Below are 19,561 nucleotides of genomic sequence, written 5' to 3' on the forward strand. Positions count from 1 at the left end.
ACGACACTTTCAATCCCAGATTACAAGAAAAAGAAGTTCAGTTCCAGCAGTCTGTCTCAGTCTTTCCACGCGATAAACAAATGCTGCTTAGTAAATGAAAGAAATGTGTCAGCATGACTGTTTGGGCTTAAACGGTAAGAAATGTGTAAAATTACAGAAGAAAAAAATCAGCTCCTTGGACAGGCTTTCCTGTAATTATAAACTAAACTCGCAGAAAATGTTCTTTTACTGTGACAAAAACAGAAATCTCTGATTACAGTCAATAGTGAAAAAACTTATGAAAACACATATAAAAGTCCAGAAATGTAAGCTCTCCGTCACATTTACTAAAGCAGTGGGCCGGACTGGAGTCTTTGCTCCCTCCCCCGGGCCTTATGTTTGACACCTCTGGTCTAAGGAACGGAGATGGTGCAAAGCCAGGATCCACATCCAACAGGCTGGACTTCCCACTCGCATCAGGATCTCCTCTAATAAACGCTGGGCTCTTTTTTTATTGGGGTCCAGGCGGGACCTTTTTTTTCTGCCAGTGCTTCAGTGTAACTGAGCCTCTCTCTGGCTGCTGCATCAGACCGTCTCAGCGCTCAGTCGGGGTTTTACGCACACGTCGCGTGAGAAATGAGCACCAGAGAATCCTCTATGCTGTCTTCTCGTCATAGACACAAAGCAGCAGGTGTGACACTCACAAACTGTTAGAACATTTCAAATTATTTGGCAATTATTCCTCCTGGCGACGCCGTGGATGTGTAGTGCCAAAAAACAAAAAATGTCTCTGCAGTTTTCCTGGTGGCGCGCCTGTTCCTCGCCTTCAGCGCCAGGATCGTGGAGCGTTTGCGTGCCGCTGGCTTTCCAGCACCTCCAACTATTTGCTGGATTTTAACAGAGCAAAGTAACCTGTGAACAATCAAATCTGTTTTTACGAACAAAAGTCACTTTTGTTCTCAGAAGCATTATTTAAGAACGCAAAGGAAACTTGGTTTTTGTTTTTCGGTGGATGCGCACTTGGGCACAGCAAAATCCTGAGAAGAAACGCGGAGATGCCCCACAGAGTCCACGTCCTGCTGCTGCTGCTGCTGCTGTCGCTGTGTCGGCCGGCAGCAGCGAACCGCGTGAGAAAGCAGACCGTCAGGACGCGGTCCTGTCCGGACTTGCCGGAGGAGATTTTGGAGGAGATTTTTGGACGGCTCTCGGTGGGAGTGATGAGCGCTTTCCATCACGCTCTGCAGCTGGAGCCGCAGGACAAACTTAACCTCACCTGCCCCACCACCGCACGGATCCCGACCGACGGCAAGACCCGCCTCCCGGTCAACCTGCTCAGCATCTCCCCCTGGGCCTACAGGTGAGAGCAGGAGGGACGCTTATCCGGTGCCAGTAAAGCATTTGTTTCACATCTGCTATCACGGGACACCGCTATGCTTAAAATAGAGACAAGGTGGGGATAAAAACATTTATTGGGATGTATTATGATTTAGAAACAACTGGAAGACAGAAAACTGCATGCTCACACATTTTATATTTAAATAACAGAACAGACTTTGTCAGCCGTGGATTCACGGTATAATTAAATTAGATATTTTAAGATGCAAGGTTCTTTATTTGTCACATACATAATTATACGAGTACAACACGCAGTGAAATGAAATGGTTCCTGAAACGTGTCCCGAAAGGCGTTGCGCTTTTAGAGTACCTACATCATCACAGCTACTGGCAACTTTCTGATTGCCTTCAATGCTAAACAAATAAATAAAATACACGTTTTTGAAGAGACTTTGACATAAAGCAGAAACTATCAACACAGGCTACTGAAGAACTATGTTAATCTCATAGAAGCGACAGAAACGCAGCAGCTCAACTAAACAATGCACACTGGTTCTTATGTTTTTATTCAACATTTTAAGTTCTACCCACATTCACTCTGGATATATCAGATCTTGTCCTTTAAAAAAATCAGTTTATTAAAAAAAACAGCTGATGATTGTTGAGTGTATTTTCTGGTGTGCATGGGCTCCAGGTACTCTGACTTCATCCCATAGTCTAAAGATGGGTTAGGTTAATTGGTGAGGTGTGAATAGTGACCAGTCCAGAGCGGACCCTGTCTCTTGCACCATGACAGCTTTGATAGTAAATGGATAAAGTCAACGATAACATTTTCTTAAACATCTGAGCCAGACTGCTTTATTAATACCATCTGCAAAGAAAAGAGAGACAATGATCTCTTCTGCCAAAGGATTAACACCTCCTTTGGCAAAATGACAGCTTTTCTATGAAACACTTTGCGTAGCAGTTAAGCCTTTCAATTCTTGTTTGGAGCATTTATTTGTTCCCGCAGAAGGCTTCTAGCTCTGGGAAATTCTTGGGCCATCTTCCACGCTCTGCTCTGGGACGAACGCTGGCCAAACCTTCTGCTTCTAGACCCTCGGGAAGCGTAAACTGTGTTGTTATCCTGTTACAGCAGTCATTCTGTAAACTTCTTACAGGCATTTAGTTCAGTTTGTCCCTCTGTCAGTGAAGTATCCCCTGTATCAAGGCCTCAACGCAAACCCAAAGCGAGTATTGATCCATCGCCACGTTTAACACGTGTTCTCTTTAAAGAAATTCTCCAAGATTCCTTTTTTATTTATTGTGGCCAGAAAGTTCTGTTAGTTCTTCAGCCTGCAAAACTTGGTTGCTGATTGTTCAGGATTTATTTACAAACTTGTGTTGAACTTGAGAACTAAGTGTCCCCCGAAGGTTAGATTTGTGCAGGTATAGCCGCACAAAATTTCTTGAAGTAGTCTATTGTAGTCTACTTGCTTTTCTAGTAAGTAAGCAGCTCTGCGATACCTGCTTGACTCTTGCTGCTAGCTGCCATTTTTAAATAACAGGCACCTGCTCAGAAGTCCATGTTTGCTGACGGATTACTCAAACAGGAGCAACAGAGTATTTGTGAATCACTGAAACTGCCATAATCTGGCCTTTCCTGCTGATGGTTGGAAACAACAAAACTCAAGACCGGAGGAAGAAGCTGCAATCGATTGGAAACCCGTCCAGGCCTCCTGCCCTTTAACAGCTGGGGCTCCAGCGTCCCAATCCAATATCCAATATATTAGAAAAAGGGAGGGATGCCATTAGTAGTAGTTCTCTGAGAGCTCAGATTTTGTCAGGTGTCACAAGAAATTTTGCAGGGTTCTTTTTTTCCAGGAAAATTTGTACAAAACTAAAATATCTTGTTTATATATACAGTTTATGTACCAAGCTGTTTCTGCCACTGCATTTAACATCATTAAATACATTTTCAGGATCTCATACAACCCAAAAAGATATCCCCGCTACATCCCCGAGGCCTACTGCCTGTGCAAGGGCTGCCTGATCGGACCGTACGGTGAGGAGAGCAGTCAGTACCGCAGCACCCTGGTCTACGCTCCCTCCGTCATCCTGAGGAGAACGGGCTCCTGCGTCGGCGGCCACCACTCTTACAAGGAGATCTACGTCTCCATAGCCGTGGGGTGCACCTGTGTGCCGCTGCTGGAGAAGAGGCCGAAGAAGAGCAACCAGAGCCTGCAGAGAAGAGAGCCTAAAGCCAGAAAGCCCTTCACTCCAAGAAAGGAAGCATGACGGAAGCAGGACTGCTGCTGCACAGGTTTTTTTTACAGCTGATTCGCTCGTGCTAGAACATTTGAACCAGTTTAAGGGATTATGTCTGAAATGGAAGCCCCAGAAAATGTAACTTAGAAGAAAAGTTTAGTACAGAGCTTCAGCAGACAGATCGACCAACACAAAACTAATAAGAACCTTTGAGTTTCTGGTTTAATCTTTAATAAGATGGTTTCTTCGGGCCAGAGTTCAGAATTAAAACGCAACCGTCTGTGTATCGGACATACACACTCAGATTTCCAACAGACTGAATGAAACTTTGACAAATACTACACCTGGCAAAAGTACAGAGCACATGTTTTATTTAGCAACTCTCATATCAAGTAACGCAGATAGTTTTGCCTCTGCACAACAAGCTACAGCAAAAAATGGCAGCTAGTTGTTATTTAGGTGATCCAGACCTTTTAAAATGAAACCAAACAACAACAGAGGGCCTCACTTCTGAATGAGCTGATCAATGCTGCCACCTGCTGCTGTACAACAACTGCAACTTTTTCAGGTGATCAGAGCAACAAGCCCACGCCTCATGTTATTCAGACACTTTAATAACAGCAAACATCAAATATTTGCGACTGTTACCTCACTTATCTGGGTAACTGTACAAGAAAGTAACACTTGTATGTTTCCCAGTAGAGCCCGATTGTTTAACAGCTGTGCTTTCTGAGCGGTTAGAAAATAAAAGTTGTTTAAAAAAATAAAAGTTGTTCCCGCTGCCTCTTTTTTGCCTGTTTAAAACTAAACAGCTGATGTACTCATCACCCTTTTGGGTGTTTGGTGAACGGGGTGATCTATTCCCGTGAACTCTTTCTTTTACTCGATAATTTTGCCACCTGACAGAGCTGACCTGACCAAAAGTCTTTCATGATTTAGTCAGATTAAATAACTAACAGTATTCTGCTCTGAATTGGTATCAAAACCTGAGATGGACTAGACTTTCAGATTTATTACTTAAAAGCTACCCGAGCAGTGTAGCATTTGAAAACAGTGATTAACCCAACTTTTAGTCTCTTGTATGAATAAACCATGAAAAACACTGAAGCGTACATGAACCATAATGCCTCTTATCATCTTTTTGTTCAACCTTTGGTCTGGAAATAAAGTCCATATCTTCAAAAGTTCACGCAACCAGTCTGTATCACAAACTTACAGTCATCAAACCAAAGCCCAGACATCAGGATGACGGCGAGACACTGGGATTATTTTTTACATTCTCGGTGTATTCGTGAAGAGAACACTGATCTTCATGTGTGAGATGGTTGGAGTTCTCCCTTTAAAATTACGTGTCTTGCGGCTGGCTTTCGCTGAAAAACGTCCACGTGTCGTCCCTCCTCCATGAGCTCGGAACGAAGCGTCGATCTGATGGACGCCCGGCTCCTCAGCAGGACAGCAGGCGGGACGGGTAGTTGACAAAACAGCGGAACTCATTGGACAGGTTCCTGTTGTGTTTGGGCAAAAAGCTGCACATTTTTACATCCAGAAGATCTTTGGCCACATTCTCCATGATGGCTCCTGTTGTTTAGAAACACCACAAACACCAGATGTTAAAAAAACAACACAAAAAACTGTTTAATACTAAATTTCACATCTAATCTAGTTTCTTTTAGCTGCTTGTGCCGCTCGTTCATTGTGACATCTAAGAAGCTAGCATTTATTCTTGACTCATACAGACAGACTGTGTTGTTAGACGATGATCAGAAGCTTCTCTCTGTGAGGAAACTACTTATGTGCCATCATCAGAGCTTGTTTGGGTCTCACCTGTGCACAGCAGCACTTTGCCTTTGCTCAGGTACTTGATGGTTTGGGTCACTTTGCTCAGACACTCCTCGGACAGGTAAGGCGGGTCAGCGAGGACGATGTCGAAGCTGTGAGGAGACACGCTGTCCGGAAGAGACAGCGGCTCGTTGTAGTCGTAGAACACGAAGTCCTCTCCGTAGGAGGCGAAGCGGCGGTCGTACTCCAACACCACGGCAGACACCCGATCTGAACCGTCCACCACGCCCTGCTTCAGCTTCTGGTACACGCTGGGCGCGCTCAGGCATGCTATCCTGGGAGGAAAGGAGGCCCAGAGCACAAAGGGGAGCTTAAATGTTGATGTTTTTTGCACAAACTCACCAATCTGCAAAACCAAACATCGATTCTACATGTTCACAGAACTCAAGTGTATTTTCATCCTGTTTCACTGACTGTGTGACGAGATCTCAAACCGTCCTGCACCTGAACATGTTTTGAGCAAATAACAAAACAAAACAAAAAAACAGTCGTAATGGTGTCCGAGCAGCGTGGTCATGTGGGTGTGTGAGGTTTTACCTTCCTCCCTCTCCAGCTGCTCGTACCGCTTCTTCAGCTAACTGTGTTGCCGTCTCATCGCTGTACCAGAACTGGCTCATCCGCTGGTGGACATGCACAGAGAGACATCTGTTACCGACATTCACTTTTCATTAAGTTCAATCCTCAGCCCGTCACATTACTGCGATTTACTGACAATGAGCTGAATTAAACCCTCCAAATAAAAAGGTCTGTTTCACTCTTTCGTGCAAATCTGGTTTAGAATTGGTCGTCCTTGTGATTATTAATGGTTTGTCTTGTTTTAATAGTTGAACTTCTTAAAAACAAACAAAAAACACTGTAAACTCACCCAGTCCTCCTCCACCGCTCCCACAGCAAACTGGTCTGTGGGTGCTGTGCTGTGATCCGTAACAACCTTCGTTTCATTGTAAAACTCCTGCAGGGCAGCCAGAGTGTGAGCTGACAGAGTGGGAACATCGTCGTCGCTGTCGCTCATGGCTGAAGGAGCAGGACAATGCAGATGAACGGAAGAGGAAGGAAGAAAATTCTGGTTATTCCGTGTATATTCTTTTTCCTATTTTCTCTTTAGATGCACTGTTATAAGCTGTCATACTGTAAAAAACATGCCCAAAGGTTCAAGTAACCAGGTCAGTGTACTTGTCAGGAATGCCTGAGCAGCCAAAGCTGAGCAGACCACTGTAAACAATCACTTTTTCTATTCTTGAATATTTGAAAGGTCATAGAGAGGGGATATGCCTAACAAGGCCATCTCAGGCACACTGCTGGGTCTGTAAGCAAGGAAATCTCACCCGCCCAGTTTAAAAGGGGGATTAGCTGTTTGCTCATAGGGTTGTAATCAAACATAGATAAATGTGTCTTTAATCTAATTAACATTCACTCCAGAGAAAGGCTATTTCAGCATCTCACTGTGTCTACAATCTCTAATGCCCACCTCATAGGAGCTGACTCCGGACTACTAACCCTCTTGATCTGAGTGCAGCATTTGATATTATATCCCATAACACTCTTCTGGACAGACTAGCTTCTACTGGAATCACTGACAAACCTTTAAACTGGTTTGAATCCTATCTCTCTGGCCACACTCAAAAATGTCCCATCCATTTTCCGTTATTAACAATGTTCCTCTGCTATTTATCCTCCTCTTGGTCATATCTTCCATAAAGTTAACATTAGTTTCCATTGTTATGCTGACACCTGTCTACCAAACCTAGCAGCACTCGTGTACCCAGCGCCACCTGTGTTTGCCTCCAGGAAGTCAAATCCTCATTCTCCAACAGCAATCTGCAATTTTATCAAACTGACCAGTGTTAAAACTGCACTTTGTCTAAAAATGTAACAATTTTTCCTCAGTTTCTGCCTCACTACAGGTCAAGAGTCTGGGTGTTGTTCTTAACAGCACACTTTCGTTTCAAGCACACATAAGTAACATCACACTTTGTAACATTCATCGGCTCCGTCCATCTGTCACACCTAACAGTACTGCCATCCTTGTTCACACCTTGGTTACGTCCCATACTGATTACTGTAACTCTATTCCTTTCGGTCTTCCTCTCAAGCCCCACTCCCAACCTGTCATGGCAGATGGCCGCCCCTCCCCGAGCCTAGTTCTGCTGGAGGCTTCTTCCTGTTAAAAGGGAGTTTTTCCTTCCCACAGTTGCCAAGTGCTTACTCAAAGGAGGTCGTCTGATTGTTGTGGTTTTCTCTGTATTGTTGTGGGATCTTTACCATATAATATAAAGTCAGTTAAGGTGACTGTTGCTGTGGTTGTTGGCTCTTTATAAATAAAACTGAATTTAATTAAATTGAAGCCCATTAAACTTCAGCTGGTCCAGAACTCCCTCCATTAGTTATGTCACACTCCTTCAGCAGCTCCACTGACTTAAATACTGTAGTAATATCTTTAAGGGAGTATGCAGCATTAAAATGCCAACACACCCATCTGCACTTATAGATCTCCTACCATTGGGTCTAGAGCCTCAGGAGCTCCTTCCCACCAGAAATCCGTAACAACGGTTCTCTCCATTTCACATCCTGTCTCAGTCTGACTGCTTTCCACCTGTTACATTGTGATTTTACATTTACGCTTACATTTTAAGCTTGTTTTGACTTGATAGGTACATCTAGGTTCATCCTTATTTTTTTCACCTTATGTGTAAGGTGATGCCCCTCCTTTCCTGTCCCCTGATGCAAAACTTGGGAGAACATTTCTTTTCTTTCCTTTAGGTTAGGGTTAGTGTCCTCACACCGAGGGAAAAGCGGCATTTTAAGGCCGAATTAAAAGATCACGTGACAGATACGGACCCGTGGGTCAAAATTAACATCGCCGGTCAAAGGTCCACGAGCCGAGTCTGTCGACCCTGTTTTGACCCAAAAGAAACATACCTGATCAGTGGCTGCTTCCAATCTGCGCTTCTCTGTTGTCAACACGTGAGTAGTCGCAGAATAATGACGCAATCACTAACGTAACTACAGCTTCAGTGCAGCTGGAAAGAAATCCAAATCGAGTCGATTAATCAATCCATAGATGTACGGGAAATTGTGTATTTTATCATAAAAACAAGTATTTTTTAATGTAACAATTTTTCTTTTAAAAAAAAAAAAGAATCCATTTGATTTATTGTTTCTCGTCTCTTACATTTTATGAATTCATTAATTGAAGCTCCACCGAGTTCCACCTGACTGAAGGCCACAGCCTGGTGCTGTGACACAGGATCAAATGTTGGTTTAATGATCTGAGAAACCAGCTGACTCAAACTGTAGAAAAACGCATTTATATGTTTTGTAGTAATTGGCAGCTGTTAATGGTTTAGTGGCTGTGGATGTGGTGAGAAGGATGTAGTGTGTGGGTACAGTGTTGGGGAGTAACGGAATACATGTACCGCTGTTACGTATTTAGAATACAAAATATGAGTAACTGTATTCCGTTACAGTTACCGTTTAAAAAGGTGGTATTCACAATACAGTTACTTTGTTGAAATAAATGGATTACACGGCGGTACTTCCCTGTTTCATATTGTCGCGGGTCAGGACTGTTTGGGTTTGTTTGACAGCTACGTAATGTTGTTCCAGGCGGCAGCGTTACGGTTGCCATGGTTACAGGGTGACGCGCTCTCTCTCTGCGTGTTTCCTGGGTGAGAGAGCGCTTTTTTGTTGTTGTTGTTGTGCTAAGCTAAAAGGCAGAATGCTACAGGCATAGCCCCGTGTAGCATGCAGCGAGAATGGACTACCATACACGTTATGTGTCTGTGAGCGAGGGAGGAGAGAAAGGAAAAGTCCGAGCTGTCACGGAGCAAAAACGGGAGCTGGAAGCATGTAAATATAATAATAACCACTGCAGCCAAGAAGAGTGCCTGACGAGCCCAGCTGTAAGTAAGCTATTAAGACGCAACTGTACACTGTGTTCGTGTTTTCTCCGGAAAAAATAAGTTCCGTTGGAGCAGCCTTTCAACGCCTCTCTCTGTCTCCCGCAAGCAAAGTTGACCCAGACAACAAAGTAAAGCTATTTTTCGCTACCAGCCCGACACGGAACCCACCATATTAGCCAGAGGTCCCTTTACTACGGTTCGGAGCCGCGGACCTTCAGTAACAGTAATAAATCACAGCAATAGTACATTCACATAGTTGTAAACAGCACGATAATATATTAAGTAATCCAAAGTATTCAGAATACGTTACTCTCATTGAGTAACGTAACGGAATACGTTACAGAATACATTTTGGGGCATGTATTCAGTATTCTGTAATGGAATACATTTTAAAAGTAACCTTCCCAACACTGTGTGGATAAATATGTGGATGTACATGACTGTGTGTATGTGTGTGTTTAAGGTACTACAAAGACTATACTGATAAACAACAGAGAACCTTCCTCCTCAGTTCCAGCTAAATTGGCCCTATTTATTTATTTAAAATACATAACTGTGCAAAAGCCCTGAGCAACTCTCCATTTCTTAATGTTTCTCTGGGAAAATGGGAAATAGGTGCAGTGATTTATTGAAATATCTGGAAACATAGAAAGAAATACATTTGCAGTCTTCATCACAGCCTGAACTCTTAGCCAAGCTCTCTTGTAATTTCTTTAAGTAGTCTTCAGGAATCGTTCTCCAGTCTTCTTTGGATGTTGGCTGTCTTTTGTTCTGTTCTATGTTAAGATGATCCCACACGGCTTCAGTAATGTCAAGGTTCAGGCTCTGCTCCAGAATCAGTTTTGACAAGGTCGCCAACACTACTGGCTAAAATGCAGCCCCAGAACATGAAAGAGCCTCCAGCATGTTTTACAGATGCTTGTAGATATTGTTAGACCTATCTTTTGACCTCCATAAGTACTGATGACAATGTTCAACACAGATACTAAATTTGCGATTTTGATTGGACTTATTGTCGCTGATTTTTAGTCCAGTTCTTGTGTAATTTGTCATGCTTCAGTAGCCGTAGCCAGATCAGCTGAAGATGCACTGATCCACATGAAACTCTCAGGTCCAGTATCAGGACTTTTATATACCGTTTATCTCCTGTAGCTGGGTTTCTTTTTTCAGTCTTGGCACTTCTTTGGTCATCCACTTTTTCAGTTTCCTAATTTCTTTAAGAACACTCTACACGCCATGTTGAAATGTGGCAAGTGTTTTTGGGAATCTACTTATTGCTGGAAGAGTACTTTTATGTCCATTGGACGGTATTCTCACGGTACCATATATTGTAAGGTAAAAAAATAAATAAAAAAAATCTTAACAATACTGCCTTAGGGATAAATATAAAGTAATTAGAATTGGTCCCAGGAGAGAACCCTGTGGAACTTCATCATTCAGTGCATATGTTGTTCTGTGTTTTTGTTTTAAATTTAAACAGAACATAATTATAAGCAGAACACTTTTTAATTTGTTATCACACAATTTGTCCAGCAGAACGACTTCCACTCCATTGTTTCTGATCTTCTGAGCTGTCTGCAGGAGCTGTAGCAGAGCAGCATCACAGCAGATGGTGGTGTATAGTCCCGGGTCGTCTTTACAGTAAGCTGGAAACAATCCATCAGCTCTCTTCGCAGGTTAATGGAGTTGCTGGGTATGTACACACACATCTACGAGACCCCAAATATTCTCAATTTTGAATATTCCTAAATTTTGAACCCCCATTAAACATTTACCCCTGAAATTCTCTACTGGTTGGTTCCAGCTATAATAAAATGTGAAGCTCACTACAAACCACAACATTTATAGTGTAACAATTCAAAATAAGCTGTAAATATAGAAAGATTTCTACTTTCTACTCTATTTCTCAAATAAAACCTTTTGAGGTTGTAAGCACTTCCATACTCTTGCCAAAGCTAAAACTAAAACCACCCATCAACTGATTCCCAGGATCCAGAAAGAGATGCTTTCTTGACAACATTAATACTAACTCAATCAGATACGTATTTGTAAAGACCAATAGTCCAATTTAGTCTTTTCTTACATTTGTAAAGAATCCTTCCAAAGATACCTGGATCCAGATCACTTCTAGATTGGGCGATCCTCCACCTCTGATCATTTCTTGTAATGAAAATCTTTCCATAATCTTTTAAAAGTTCTGCCTTAAAAAAAAGAGGATCAAACACAAAACACAAAGACTGATCAGGATGTCTTGAAATGTATCTGCCTTCACAGTCTGCAGACTCAAAGGTCTGCTGTAGAACAATCGATAAATCAACAGTTAACTACAGCCAGCGCACATGTCAAAGAAAATGCAGAAGCCAGGACGTTTTATACAATACGTTTATGTACACTTTACACTTCATTAACAAAACAGCCATCTACAATAACAGGGATAGGACTCTGAACGAGGAGGGTTCTGTCTCCAACATAATGCTTCAGCAAGTGGCTCTGATCCTTTTTATTTGGTTTGTTATTGCTGTCCTTCAACTCAAACAGTCTCTGTAATATCCAGTGTGTGTGTGTTGAAGAGTGATCGGGTGGAGGTGCTGCTGTAGAAAAATACTAATAAAATCATCCTGCTAAACTTTCAAGGCGCCATCTGTCTCTGGCCTTCATGTGTCCAGAGGCAGGGGGCCACAATATAAACTACAATCCAAATAGGAAGGGAAAAAAAACAAAAAAAACTATATCAAACAGCAAAGGTCAACAGCGAGAAAATTGCTCATTCTTTAGCCGAATTCATACATTGTTGAACTCGTACATCTCTGCCTGCCTTTTACTGGTGTATAAAAACATTTCAGTCATCTTTAATCCCCATAACGTACATTTCTGAAGGGCATCAGCCTTGAAAACATTATATATTTATAGATATTTACACCCTTTAGTCAAACACAATCTCAGTTTGGTTTTGTGACGTTCCCAACAAACAAATGTCCTCCTGTGCTGAGTGCATCAGCAGCCTCAAAGACAGCCAGCCATACCTCATGCTTTGTATGTCTTCTTAGGTTTTTGGCAGGCACGGTCCTTACTGGTTGTCATTTTTCGTATGGCATGATTCTCTCTCCTTATACACACACACACACACACACACACACACACACACACACACACACACACACACACACAACCAATCGACAGAACAAAGGCACTCTGGGAAGGATTGAGGTGACGTGTGAGTGTGTGTGTCTGAGTATTTAAACTAGGGTGGGTTGGCCCCTCTAATGCGTTTAAACTGCATACAAAACCTGAAGAACGGCAACTTGTTTTGCCCTTAGTGTCGCTCTGTATGTTCCTGTGTGTGTGTGTGTGTGTGTGTGTGTGTGTGCTCCAGAAAGTTCCAGGCACATGAGGAGGGGGAGGAGGAGCAGGAGGTGGAAAGGGAGGACAACAGCGATCATCGGGTGCTGCTTGACAGTCCGTGCTCAGTTGCTTCAGTCTAACATGAACCTCTGAGTCCATCTGCTCAGCAGTTTAGTCTCCACAATTAGCTCCTCCTCCTCTTCATCGCGTCTGCTGATCGTGCTGGGCAGGCAGGTGTAACAGTAGGAAAGGAAAAGGGGAAAAAAAGACATCCAAGGAGGTGAAAACAGGGTAAACATTCAGGCATGAGATCAACCCGCCCCAGCTGCCAGAGAGGTCCTCCGAGGCTTTCAGCCGTCCCTTCTACCCATAGTTCTCAGGGATGAAGCAGGGGGCGTCTTTGATTGGTTGCTTTTCAGAACGATGATGATTAGAGGCCGGTTTGGTTTTCCAGTGGTTATTTCACGCAGAGCAGGCCGCCGACGTTGGCAACAAACTCCTCCAGGCTTTTGAGGAAGGCAACCTTCTGCTTGCGGTCCATGGTGGGTGGCGTGCTGCTGGCTGTCAGCTTGTTGAAGGCGTCGGCTAACCGCTGGTAGATTATGGCGTCTCTCTGAGAGGACAGCAGAGTCTCAACCAGCTCCGAGTACTCCGCCTGACAGGGAAAACCAATGTAGCATCAGATCAGTGTCAAATGAAGGGAAGGGTTAAAGCAGATAGTATTATACCTCTTTCATTATAATAAATTGAAAATTGTTTTGATTTTATAATTTATATCGTTAAAAAGAAACCTTTGAACATAACATACACAAGATTCAATGTTCCTGTTTACAGTGTAATCCACTGCAGTATACACGTCATAGTCACATGTCGTCATCTCTGCTTGCAATTCTGTAAAATTTCCCAACTTTTAAATAAAGTATTCATTATTTTATAAAAATGAACACTAGTAGTTTGCAGAGGATTTAATGAGAAAAGAAGTGGAGGAGTTCAAGTATCTCGGGGTCTTGTTCACGAGTGACAGGAGAGGAGATCGACAGACGAATTGGTGCTGCGGCTGCAGTGATGCGGACGCTGTACCGGTCCATCGTGCTGAAGAGAGAGCTGAGTGTAAAAGCGAAGCTCTCAATTTACCGGTCGATCTACGTCCCTACCCTCACCTATGCACATGAGCTGTGGGTAGTGACCGAAAGAATGAGATCGCAGATACAAGTGGCAGAAATGGGTGGCTGGCATCTCCCTTAGAGATAGGGTGAGAAGTTCAGCCATCCGGGAGGGGCTCAGAGTAGAGCCGCTGCTCCTCCACATTGAAAGGAGCCAGATGAGGTGGTTTGGGCATCTGACAAGGATGCCTCCTGGGCGCGGTGTTCTGGGCATGTCCCACCGGTAGGAGGCCCCCGGGGCAGACCCAGGACACGCTGGAGAGGTTATAGCTCTCGGCTGGCCTGGGAACGCCTCTGTGTTCCCCTGGACAAGCTGGAGGTGGTGGCCGGGGAGAGGGGGGTCTGGGCTTTTCTGCTTAGGCTGCTGCCCCCGCGACCCGGCCCCGGATAAGCACAAGAAGATGGATGGATGGATACTCAGAAAATATATTTAATGAATATTTTAGTTGTTTACTGTCATAAAAATAAGATCCAAAATGTTTATCTTTTGGTATTAATGTAATGTAGCCTTTTAATTGCATTTGAGTATGTTTGTTTAGTTGTCACTATACGCTAAAAAAATCAGTATTATAAGTATATAAATAAATACATAATTGTAATCTGCTAATCTGTCAATCACTTTATGCATGATGTAATAGCTCCGGTTGAAAGCTGGAATAACTACTCACACATCACAAAACTGGTCAAGTTTTTGTGCAGCTGTGTTTTTGCAAACTGGCCACTAGAGGGCTTCTTGTGTCATTTATGAAAACTGTGCCTGCATGCTGGGAGTAGCTCAGGTCCCAGTAAAGGGATTTTCTTACATATAGAGTTGTTACTTTTAAAAATGTGCTGTCACATTTAAATGTAAGGCGGAAACAGAAAGCCAGCTTGTTTGAATCATTTGCTAAAAGCACGCAAAAAAAGGAGGAGGAAAAAACCAAAAAGCTTTATGTCCAGTAATCAGCACATTTTTGCCACTGACTGAAAGTGTGTTGATAACAGCACAGTTGTGGGTTTCAGCCTGAAGCACTTCTGTATTTGATAAAGCCCATATTTTAAAATGCTGCTTAGAAATTTTTTTTTCCAATTTAGAAGCTGAACAAAAGCAGAGACTGGGAACCTTCAAAAATAAAGACCTTCAGCATCTTAAAGCCTTCATTTGCTGCACAGAACAAGAGAGAGAGAGAAAAAAATCAAAGCAATTAATGATTTTCACTGAGCCGCATTCACTGTGTGTTACTCACCTGGTGCAGGCACACGAGTGTGTAGAGGGCTTCTCCTGCCGCCACGGTCATCTCTGTGTTGTGTTTTTGCAGGACCAGCATGTCAAACACCAACTGAGTACACAGAAGACGGTGTGAGCTGGTGTGCATTTGTTTACTTATTAGTACTATTTTTTCCCCCCTTTCTTCCTTTATAAAAGTTTTATTGTATTGCCGTCATCACAACATGAAGTGTGTATCGTACCTTGAGGAAATGACGAGTGGCGATAAAGAGAGGAGAGTCCTTCTCCTGGTTTTTAGCGCACTGTTCAGCCAGAGGAGACAAAGCCTCCAAACACAGCTGGCTGATTTCAGAACTCATCCTGAAACAGATGTTAAGGAGCACAAACTATTTTGACAATTTCATTTTTGCCTGTCGACAGGCTCTTCCACAGCTGCAGCAGGCAAACAGGAAAACAACTCCAAGTGCAAGTAAAGAACAAATCTCCTGTGGTGTGGCCTTCTGAGTATTTAGAAAGATTGTTGCCTTATTCCACACATCATCTATGTCAACAGTTCTATGTAATTATGCGGGCTACATACTGAACTTAAAGGATAGAAAAAGTATTGATCCTATTCCGCTAGTATCAAACCGATATCAATACCAGCGTTGATATCAATACTATCGATATTTGGATCAATCCTCTACAGCCAATACGTGGATATTCTACAGATACTGGATATTCTCTGATAAATCCCACCATAACAAGCAATACTGCTGGCACAGTAAGAGGATACGAGGTCATTCCCAGCTCCAGGGAGAACATGAGGCTCTTGAAGAGGTCTTCCGGCAGCTGTGGGATCTTTTCTGGAAAGATCTCACAGATGAAGGTGATGAGTTTGTAGTACTGGTTACACAAAGAGGGGAACTGGAAAATAACGAGAACAGGATCAGCGTGAGCTCACATATGTCACAGGCATGATATTATATCTCTATATAAAGAGACATCCGTGATGTTATGTTTTACCTTGAGCAGGTCCTGAGACATGAGTGGAAGAACTATATTGACACCATAGAGAACGACATCTGCAGCGGATACTGTTCGATTGGATGCTGGTGTTCCCTGGTCTTGATTTCGAAACACATCATCTAGAACGCACAGCCACTTGGTCAAGTTCAAACTTTAGCAACGTCTTCTTTTTAAGAGGAAAAATACACAAAATATATTTTTAAAAAACCCTCACCTGTGTCGCTGAAGTCGATGAACTCTTTGGAGAGCAGGTTTGTGAGCAGCTCCATGATGAGCAGCAGGTCCTGGTACTGGTCCTCCTCGGCTGTGGCATCGCTTCGCTTCCTGCTCTGGTTGTTTTTGGAGTAGACCTGCAGCAGCGTTAGGCACGCCTCGTACAGCTTCATGGACTTGGTCTGAATGAGGAGTACACAAGTGACCACTGTTACATCTGTGCTTCCATGACGATAAAAATGCTAACCTACAGCCTCCTAGTCGATGCGTCTATGGTATCAGTTTGAAAACCCTAGGTGACATCTTTCTCAAATCATTGTGTTTACAACATTTTCAGGAAAATAGACCTCTGACCTTGAGTGTTGAGGTCAGAGTCACCAAGTTTCAAAGTGAGCCAAAATTTGCATTAGATGGTGTCAAATTGAAAATCCTATGTTTGGTTGTAAGTGCATTTTTTTCTTCTTCAGAAATATATTAAGTGAGTCTTGGACATACAGTTGGAGTTTGTTTCTGTGCCAGATGGAAAACCATCAACATTTTATACTTTAAAACCTTGTCTGCAGGTAACACAGTGGAAACGTCTCTCACCTCTCCCAGGTAACAGATCTGTTTGTGAGCCACTTCCACAAAAACCTCAATGATGAGGTTGATTGTTTCCGGTGTGTTACTGTAAACCTGGGTGACAAAAGAAAAAAAGAAAAAAAAAAAGGTGTTGTCAGATCAGATTCAGGTTTCAATTCAGCTCGATATCTACAGTATCTTTAGATTCTGTTACCTCCATGAGGCCAATGCAGCTGGACAGGAAGTCCATGAGGAAAGAGAAGAGCGAGGCCACGTTGTCGATCTGCGTCGCCTCTGCGATGCCACACAGCGCCTCCAACGTAGCGACGATTTCCTGTTTGACAGCTTCTTCTTGGCTGATCTGAGCAAAGTTCTCTTGGTTGATGAGGTTAAGAAAACGCTGCTGGAGCGGGTGAAGCACCTGCAACGACAGACAGAAGGTCAGATGGAGAGACAATGCATTAGAGCCACAGAGTACAGTGTATTTGACTATAATATGGAATCACTGGCCACTTAATTAGGCACAACTGTTCAACTGTTGCTTGTTAAGAAACCCATTGCACTTGCAGATACTGGCAAAATAACTTTCCAAAGTTCAAACGAGCATCAGAATGGGGATGAAAGGTGGTTTATGTGACTTTGAAAATGGGATGGTTGTTGGTGCCCGACATGCTTGTTGAAGCGTTTTAGAAACTGATGACCTAGCAGGATTTTCCCAACAAAACCATCTCTGGGCACATATGCTTTGTTGATGTAATGTCAGGCTCACCAAATTTAGTGATGAGTCTGATGAGTCTCAATTTCTGCTGTGATGTTTCAGACTGGTGATGGTGTAACTGCGTCCAGGATATTCAAGACCCTCCCTGTAACCCTTTAAAGGGTTTGTCTGAACTCAATCAAACAAAGGGGCTTGAACAAGTAGGATAAAAGAGAATTTTCTGTCCATGTAAACAAACATCACTACAGTAGAGATGAGCCAAAGCCATGTTTGATCAGTTGTCAGGTGCTTCGCTCTACTTCCAAACACAGAGCGATCTGACTTCAGACAGAACAGCTGTACGGACAGACAGCTGCGACCTCACTCCTACACTCACCATAATTACTTTGGAGTCATTGTGGCTTTGCACCCCCGTTTACTACTGTCAGCTTATTAAGAAAAGGACCTCCAGGATCACGGCGAGGATCATGTTATACACACGGGAGAAAGACTAAACGCAGGAATATTATCGACTTCATCCATCTGTCCTAATCCTCATAGCTCACTGAACTCTGTGCAGCTCCTCATCTCTAAACAGGAGTAAGTAATTCGATATTTTTTAAAAGGATAAATTCGTGATTTTTAGGGCTGTAATGTTAAAAAAAACTGCAAAAAGCTTTGGCTTGCTAGATTTGACAGAGATATAAAAATACAGCGACAATGCTACAAAAAGGTAAAACTGTGCAAGACGAGAAGTAGTTAGAGAAGCAGGCTGCAAACAAACAGATCAAACCCACTTTATACGGGAAAACAACTTAATGCGTCAGTAGCATTTGAAACAATTATCCAATGCACAGAGACACACACTGACTGCTTCTTAGCAATGCCGCTCATTACCAAAATGTCACAGCCTTTTACATTTTACTCTTCTGCTAATTCTCTTTCACTGTACTAAGACGTCATTTACTTTTCTTTTTGCTTTTTATCCGGCTCAACCACTACTTCTAAACAGTCATTAATAAGTAAATAACTTCAGCACTTCTACACGTATCAGCACACGTTACCTCAGCCCAGTACTGCTGCTTGGCATCAGAGTCCATTTGTGCGAAGCCTCCCAGGACCAGAGCCTTCATCAGAGTCCTCTGCACGGAGCTGGACAACAAGTGGAGAGGTGGGCTGCGGCTGGCAAACTGCTTCGCCAGGTTCCACCAGCTCTCACACTGCACCACGATGTTTGCCCTGAATGGAGAGGGAGGCAATGGGTCTGTTAGAGTCTGACGATCCACTGCAACTCCTGCCTATTGGTAACTAGAGAAAACAACTGATTTTCTCATAAAAATTTGCATTTATCAACACAAGATGTGAAGAGAGATTATATATTTTTGAAAAGCAAGCAAACATTTACTTCCGAGTAACTGAAAACATTAAAATAGGTGCTAATTATTTGTCTATCAAACAGTAATGAATAATTAGATGCCCCCCACAATATGTTCTCACCTCTCCCGCTTCTCTACCAGCGTCACCAGCAGCTCCACGGTGTCGTAGGCTAGCTCAGCCTCTGAGCTCCACACGGTCAGGTTGTTGATCACCTTTTCCAGGAGATATCCCACAATCCACTGGGCCCCCTCTGTGTCGGCACCAAACGCTGTGCTGAGGGGGATGCTGATCTGAGGAAGGGTAGAAAAGGATGAGCTGGATGGAAGACGACTGCCTGCTTTATGGCCATTATTGGAGAAAAATACCAACTGGTGCCAAAATGTGTATTACAGACAGTTCCTAAAGTGTAGAAAAGATCTGACTGACGAAGTGATTGGGTAGCTCAGCCTTATACCTGCCCATAGAGCTTCTCGTCCACGAGCAAATACGTCTTAGCCCATCGTCTGAGGAACCACACGATGTCCTTCCCCATTTGCGGGCTCAAAAGCTCCGTCAGATTCGCTCTGGTTGCCCTGGACTCCACTTCTGACGTCCTCAACACCGCTGACAGCAACCTGAAGGCAAAGGAAGTTGGATTTAGAGCTGACTTGTGAAAGAAAGAGAAGAACTGTTAGATGACTGTTAGACAACA

The 19,561-nt window shown here is 43.2% G+C and overlaps 3 protein-coding genes across 4 annotated transcripts in view; 1 reads left to right on the forward strand and 2 right to left on the reverse strand.

The window, feature by feature from the left end:
- Positions 1-29: 29 nt before the first annotated feature.
- il17d (interleukin 17d) lies at positions 30-3,702 on the forward strand. Its single transcript, XM_039600515.1, has 2 exons — positions 30-1,336; positions 3,276-3,702. Exons 1-2 carry the CDS (start codon positions 1,035-1,037, stop codon positions 3,589-3,591), a joined length of 618 nt encoding a protein of 205 aa, XP_039456449.1. The 5' UTR covers positions 30-1,034; the 3' UTR covers positions 3,592-3,702.
- Positions 3,703-3,775: 73 nt separating this feature from the next.
- Positions 3,776-8,397, reverse strand: eef1akmt1 (EEF1A lysine methyltransferase 1). Of its 2 annotated transcripts, none has more exons than XM_031755594.2 (5): positions 8,320-8,397; positions 6,266-6,414; positions 5,938-6,020; positions 5,386-5,675; positions 3,776-5,139 (listed from the first exon to the last, which is right to left on the reverse strand). In XM_031755594.2, the coding sequence occupies exons 2-5, from the start codon at positions 6,410-6,412 to the stop codon at positions 5,006-5,008; spliced, it is 654 nt and encodes a 217-aa protein (XP_031611454.2). In that variant the 5' UTR covers positions 6,413-6,414; positions 8,320-8,397; the 3' UTR covers positions 3,776-5,005. The 2 variants fall into 2 exon arrangements, with proteins under 2 accessions (XP_031611454.2, XP_031611455.2); XM_031755595.2 differs by lacking the exon at positions 8,320-8,397 and adding an exon at positions 8,083-8,219.
- A 3,269-nt stretch (positions 8,398-11,666) lies between these two features.
- Positions 11,667-19,561, reverse strand: part of xpo4 (exportin 4) — a 50,964-nt gene continuing 43,069 nt past the window's right edge. The window contains exons 14-24 of the mRNA XM_031755571.2: positions 19,325-19,484; positions 18,991-19,160; positions 18,558-18,732; positions 17,011-17,217; positions 16,824-16,910; positions 16,237-16,417; positions 16,020-16,141; positions 15,790-15,920; positions 15,257-15,374; positions 15,034-15,126; positions 11,667-13,299 (exon numbers count right to left, since the gene is read on the reverse strand). Of these exons, the coding sequence (XP_031611431.2) occupies positions 13,102-13,299; positions 15,034-15,126; positions 15,257-15,374; positions 15,790-15,920; positions 16,020-16,141; positions 16,237-16,417; positions 16,824-16,910; positions 17,011-17,217; positions 18,558-18,732; positions 18,991-19,160; positions 19,325-19,484 (1,642 nt within the window). The 3' untranslated portion in view covers positions 11,667-13,101. The remainder of the gene's footprint in view (positions 13,300-15,033; positions 15,127-15,256; positions 15,375-15,789; positions 15,921-16,019; positions 16,142-16,236; positions 16,418-16,823; positions 16,911-17,010; positions 17,218-18,557; positions 18,733-18,990; positions 19,161-19,324; positions 19,485-19,561) is intronic.

The sequence above is a fragment of the Oreochromis aureus genome, linkage group 16, assembly GCF_013358895.1.
Source record: "Oreochromis aureus strain Israel breed Guangdong linkage group 16, ZZ_aureus, whole genome shotgun sequence".
In the NCBI taxonomy this organism is placed as follows: Eukaryota; Metazoa; Chordata; class Actinopteri; order Cichliformes; family Cichlidae; genus Oreochromis; species Oreochromis aureus.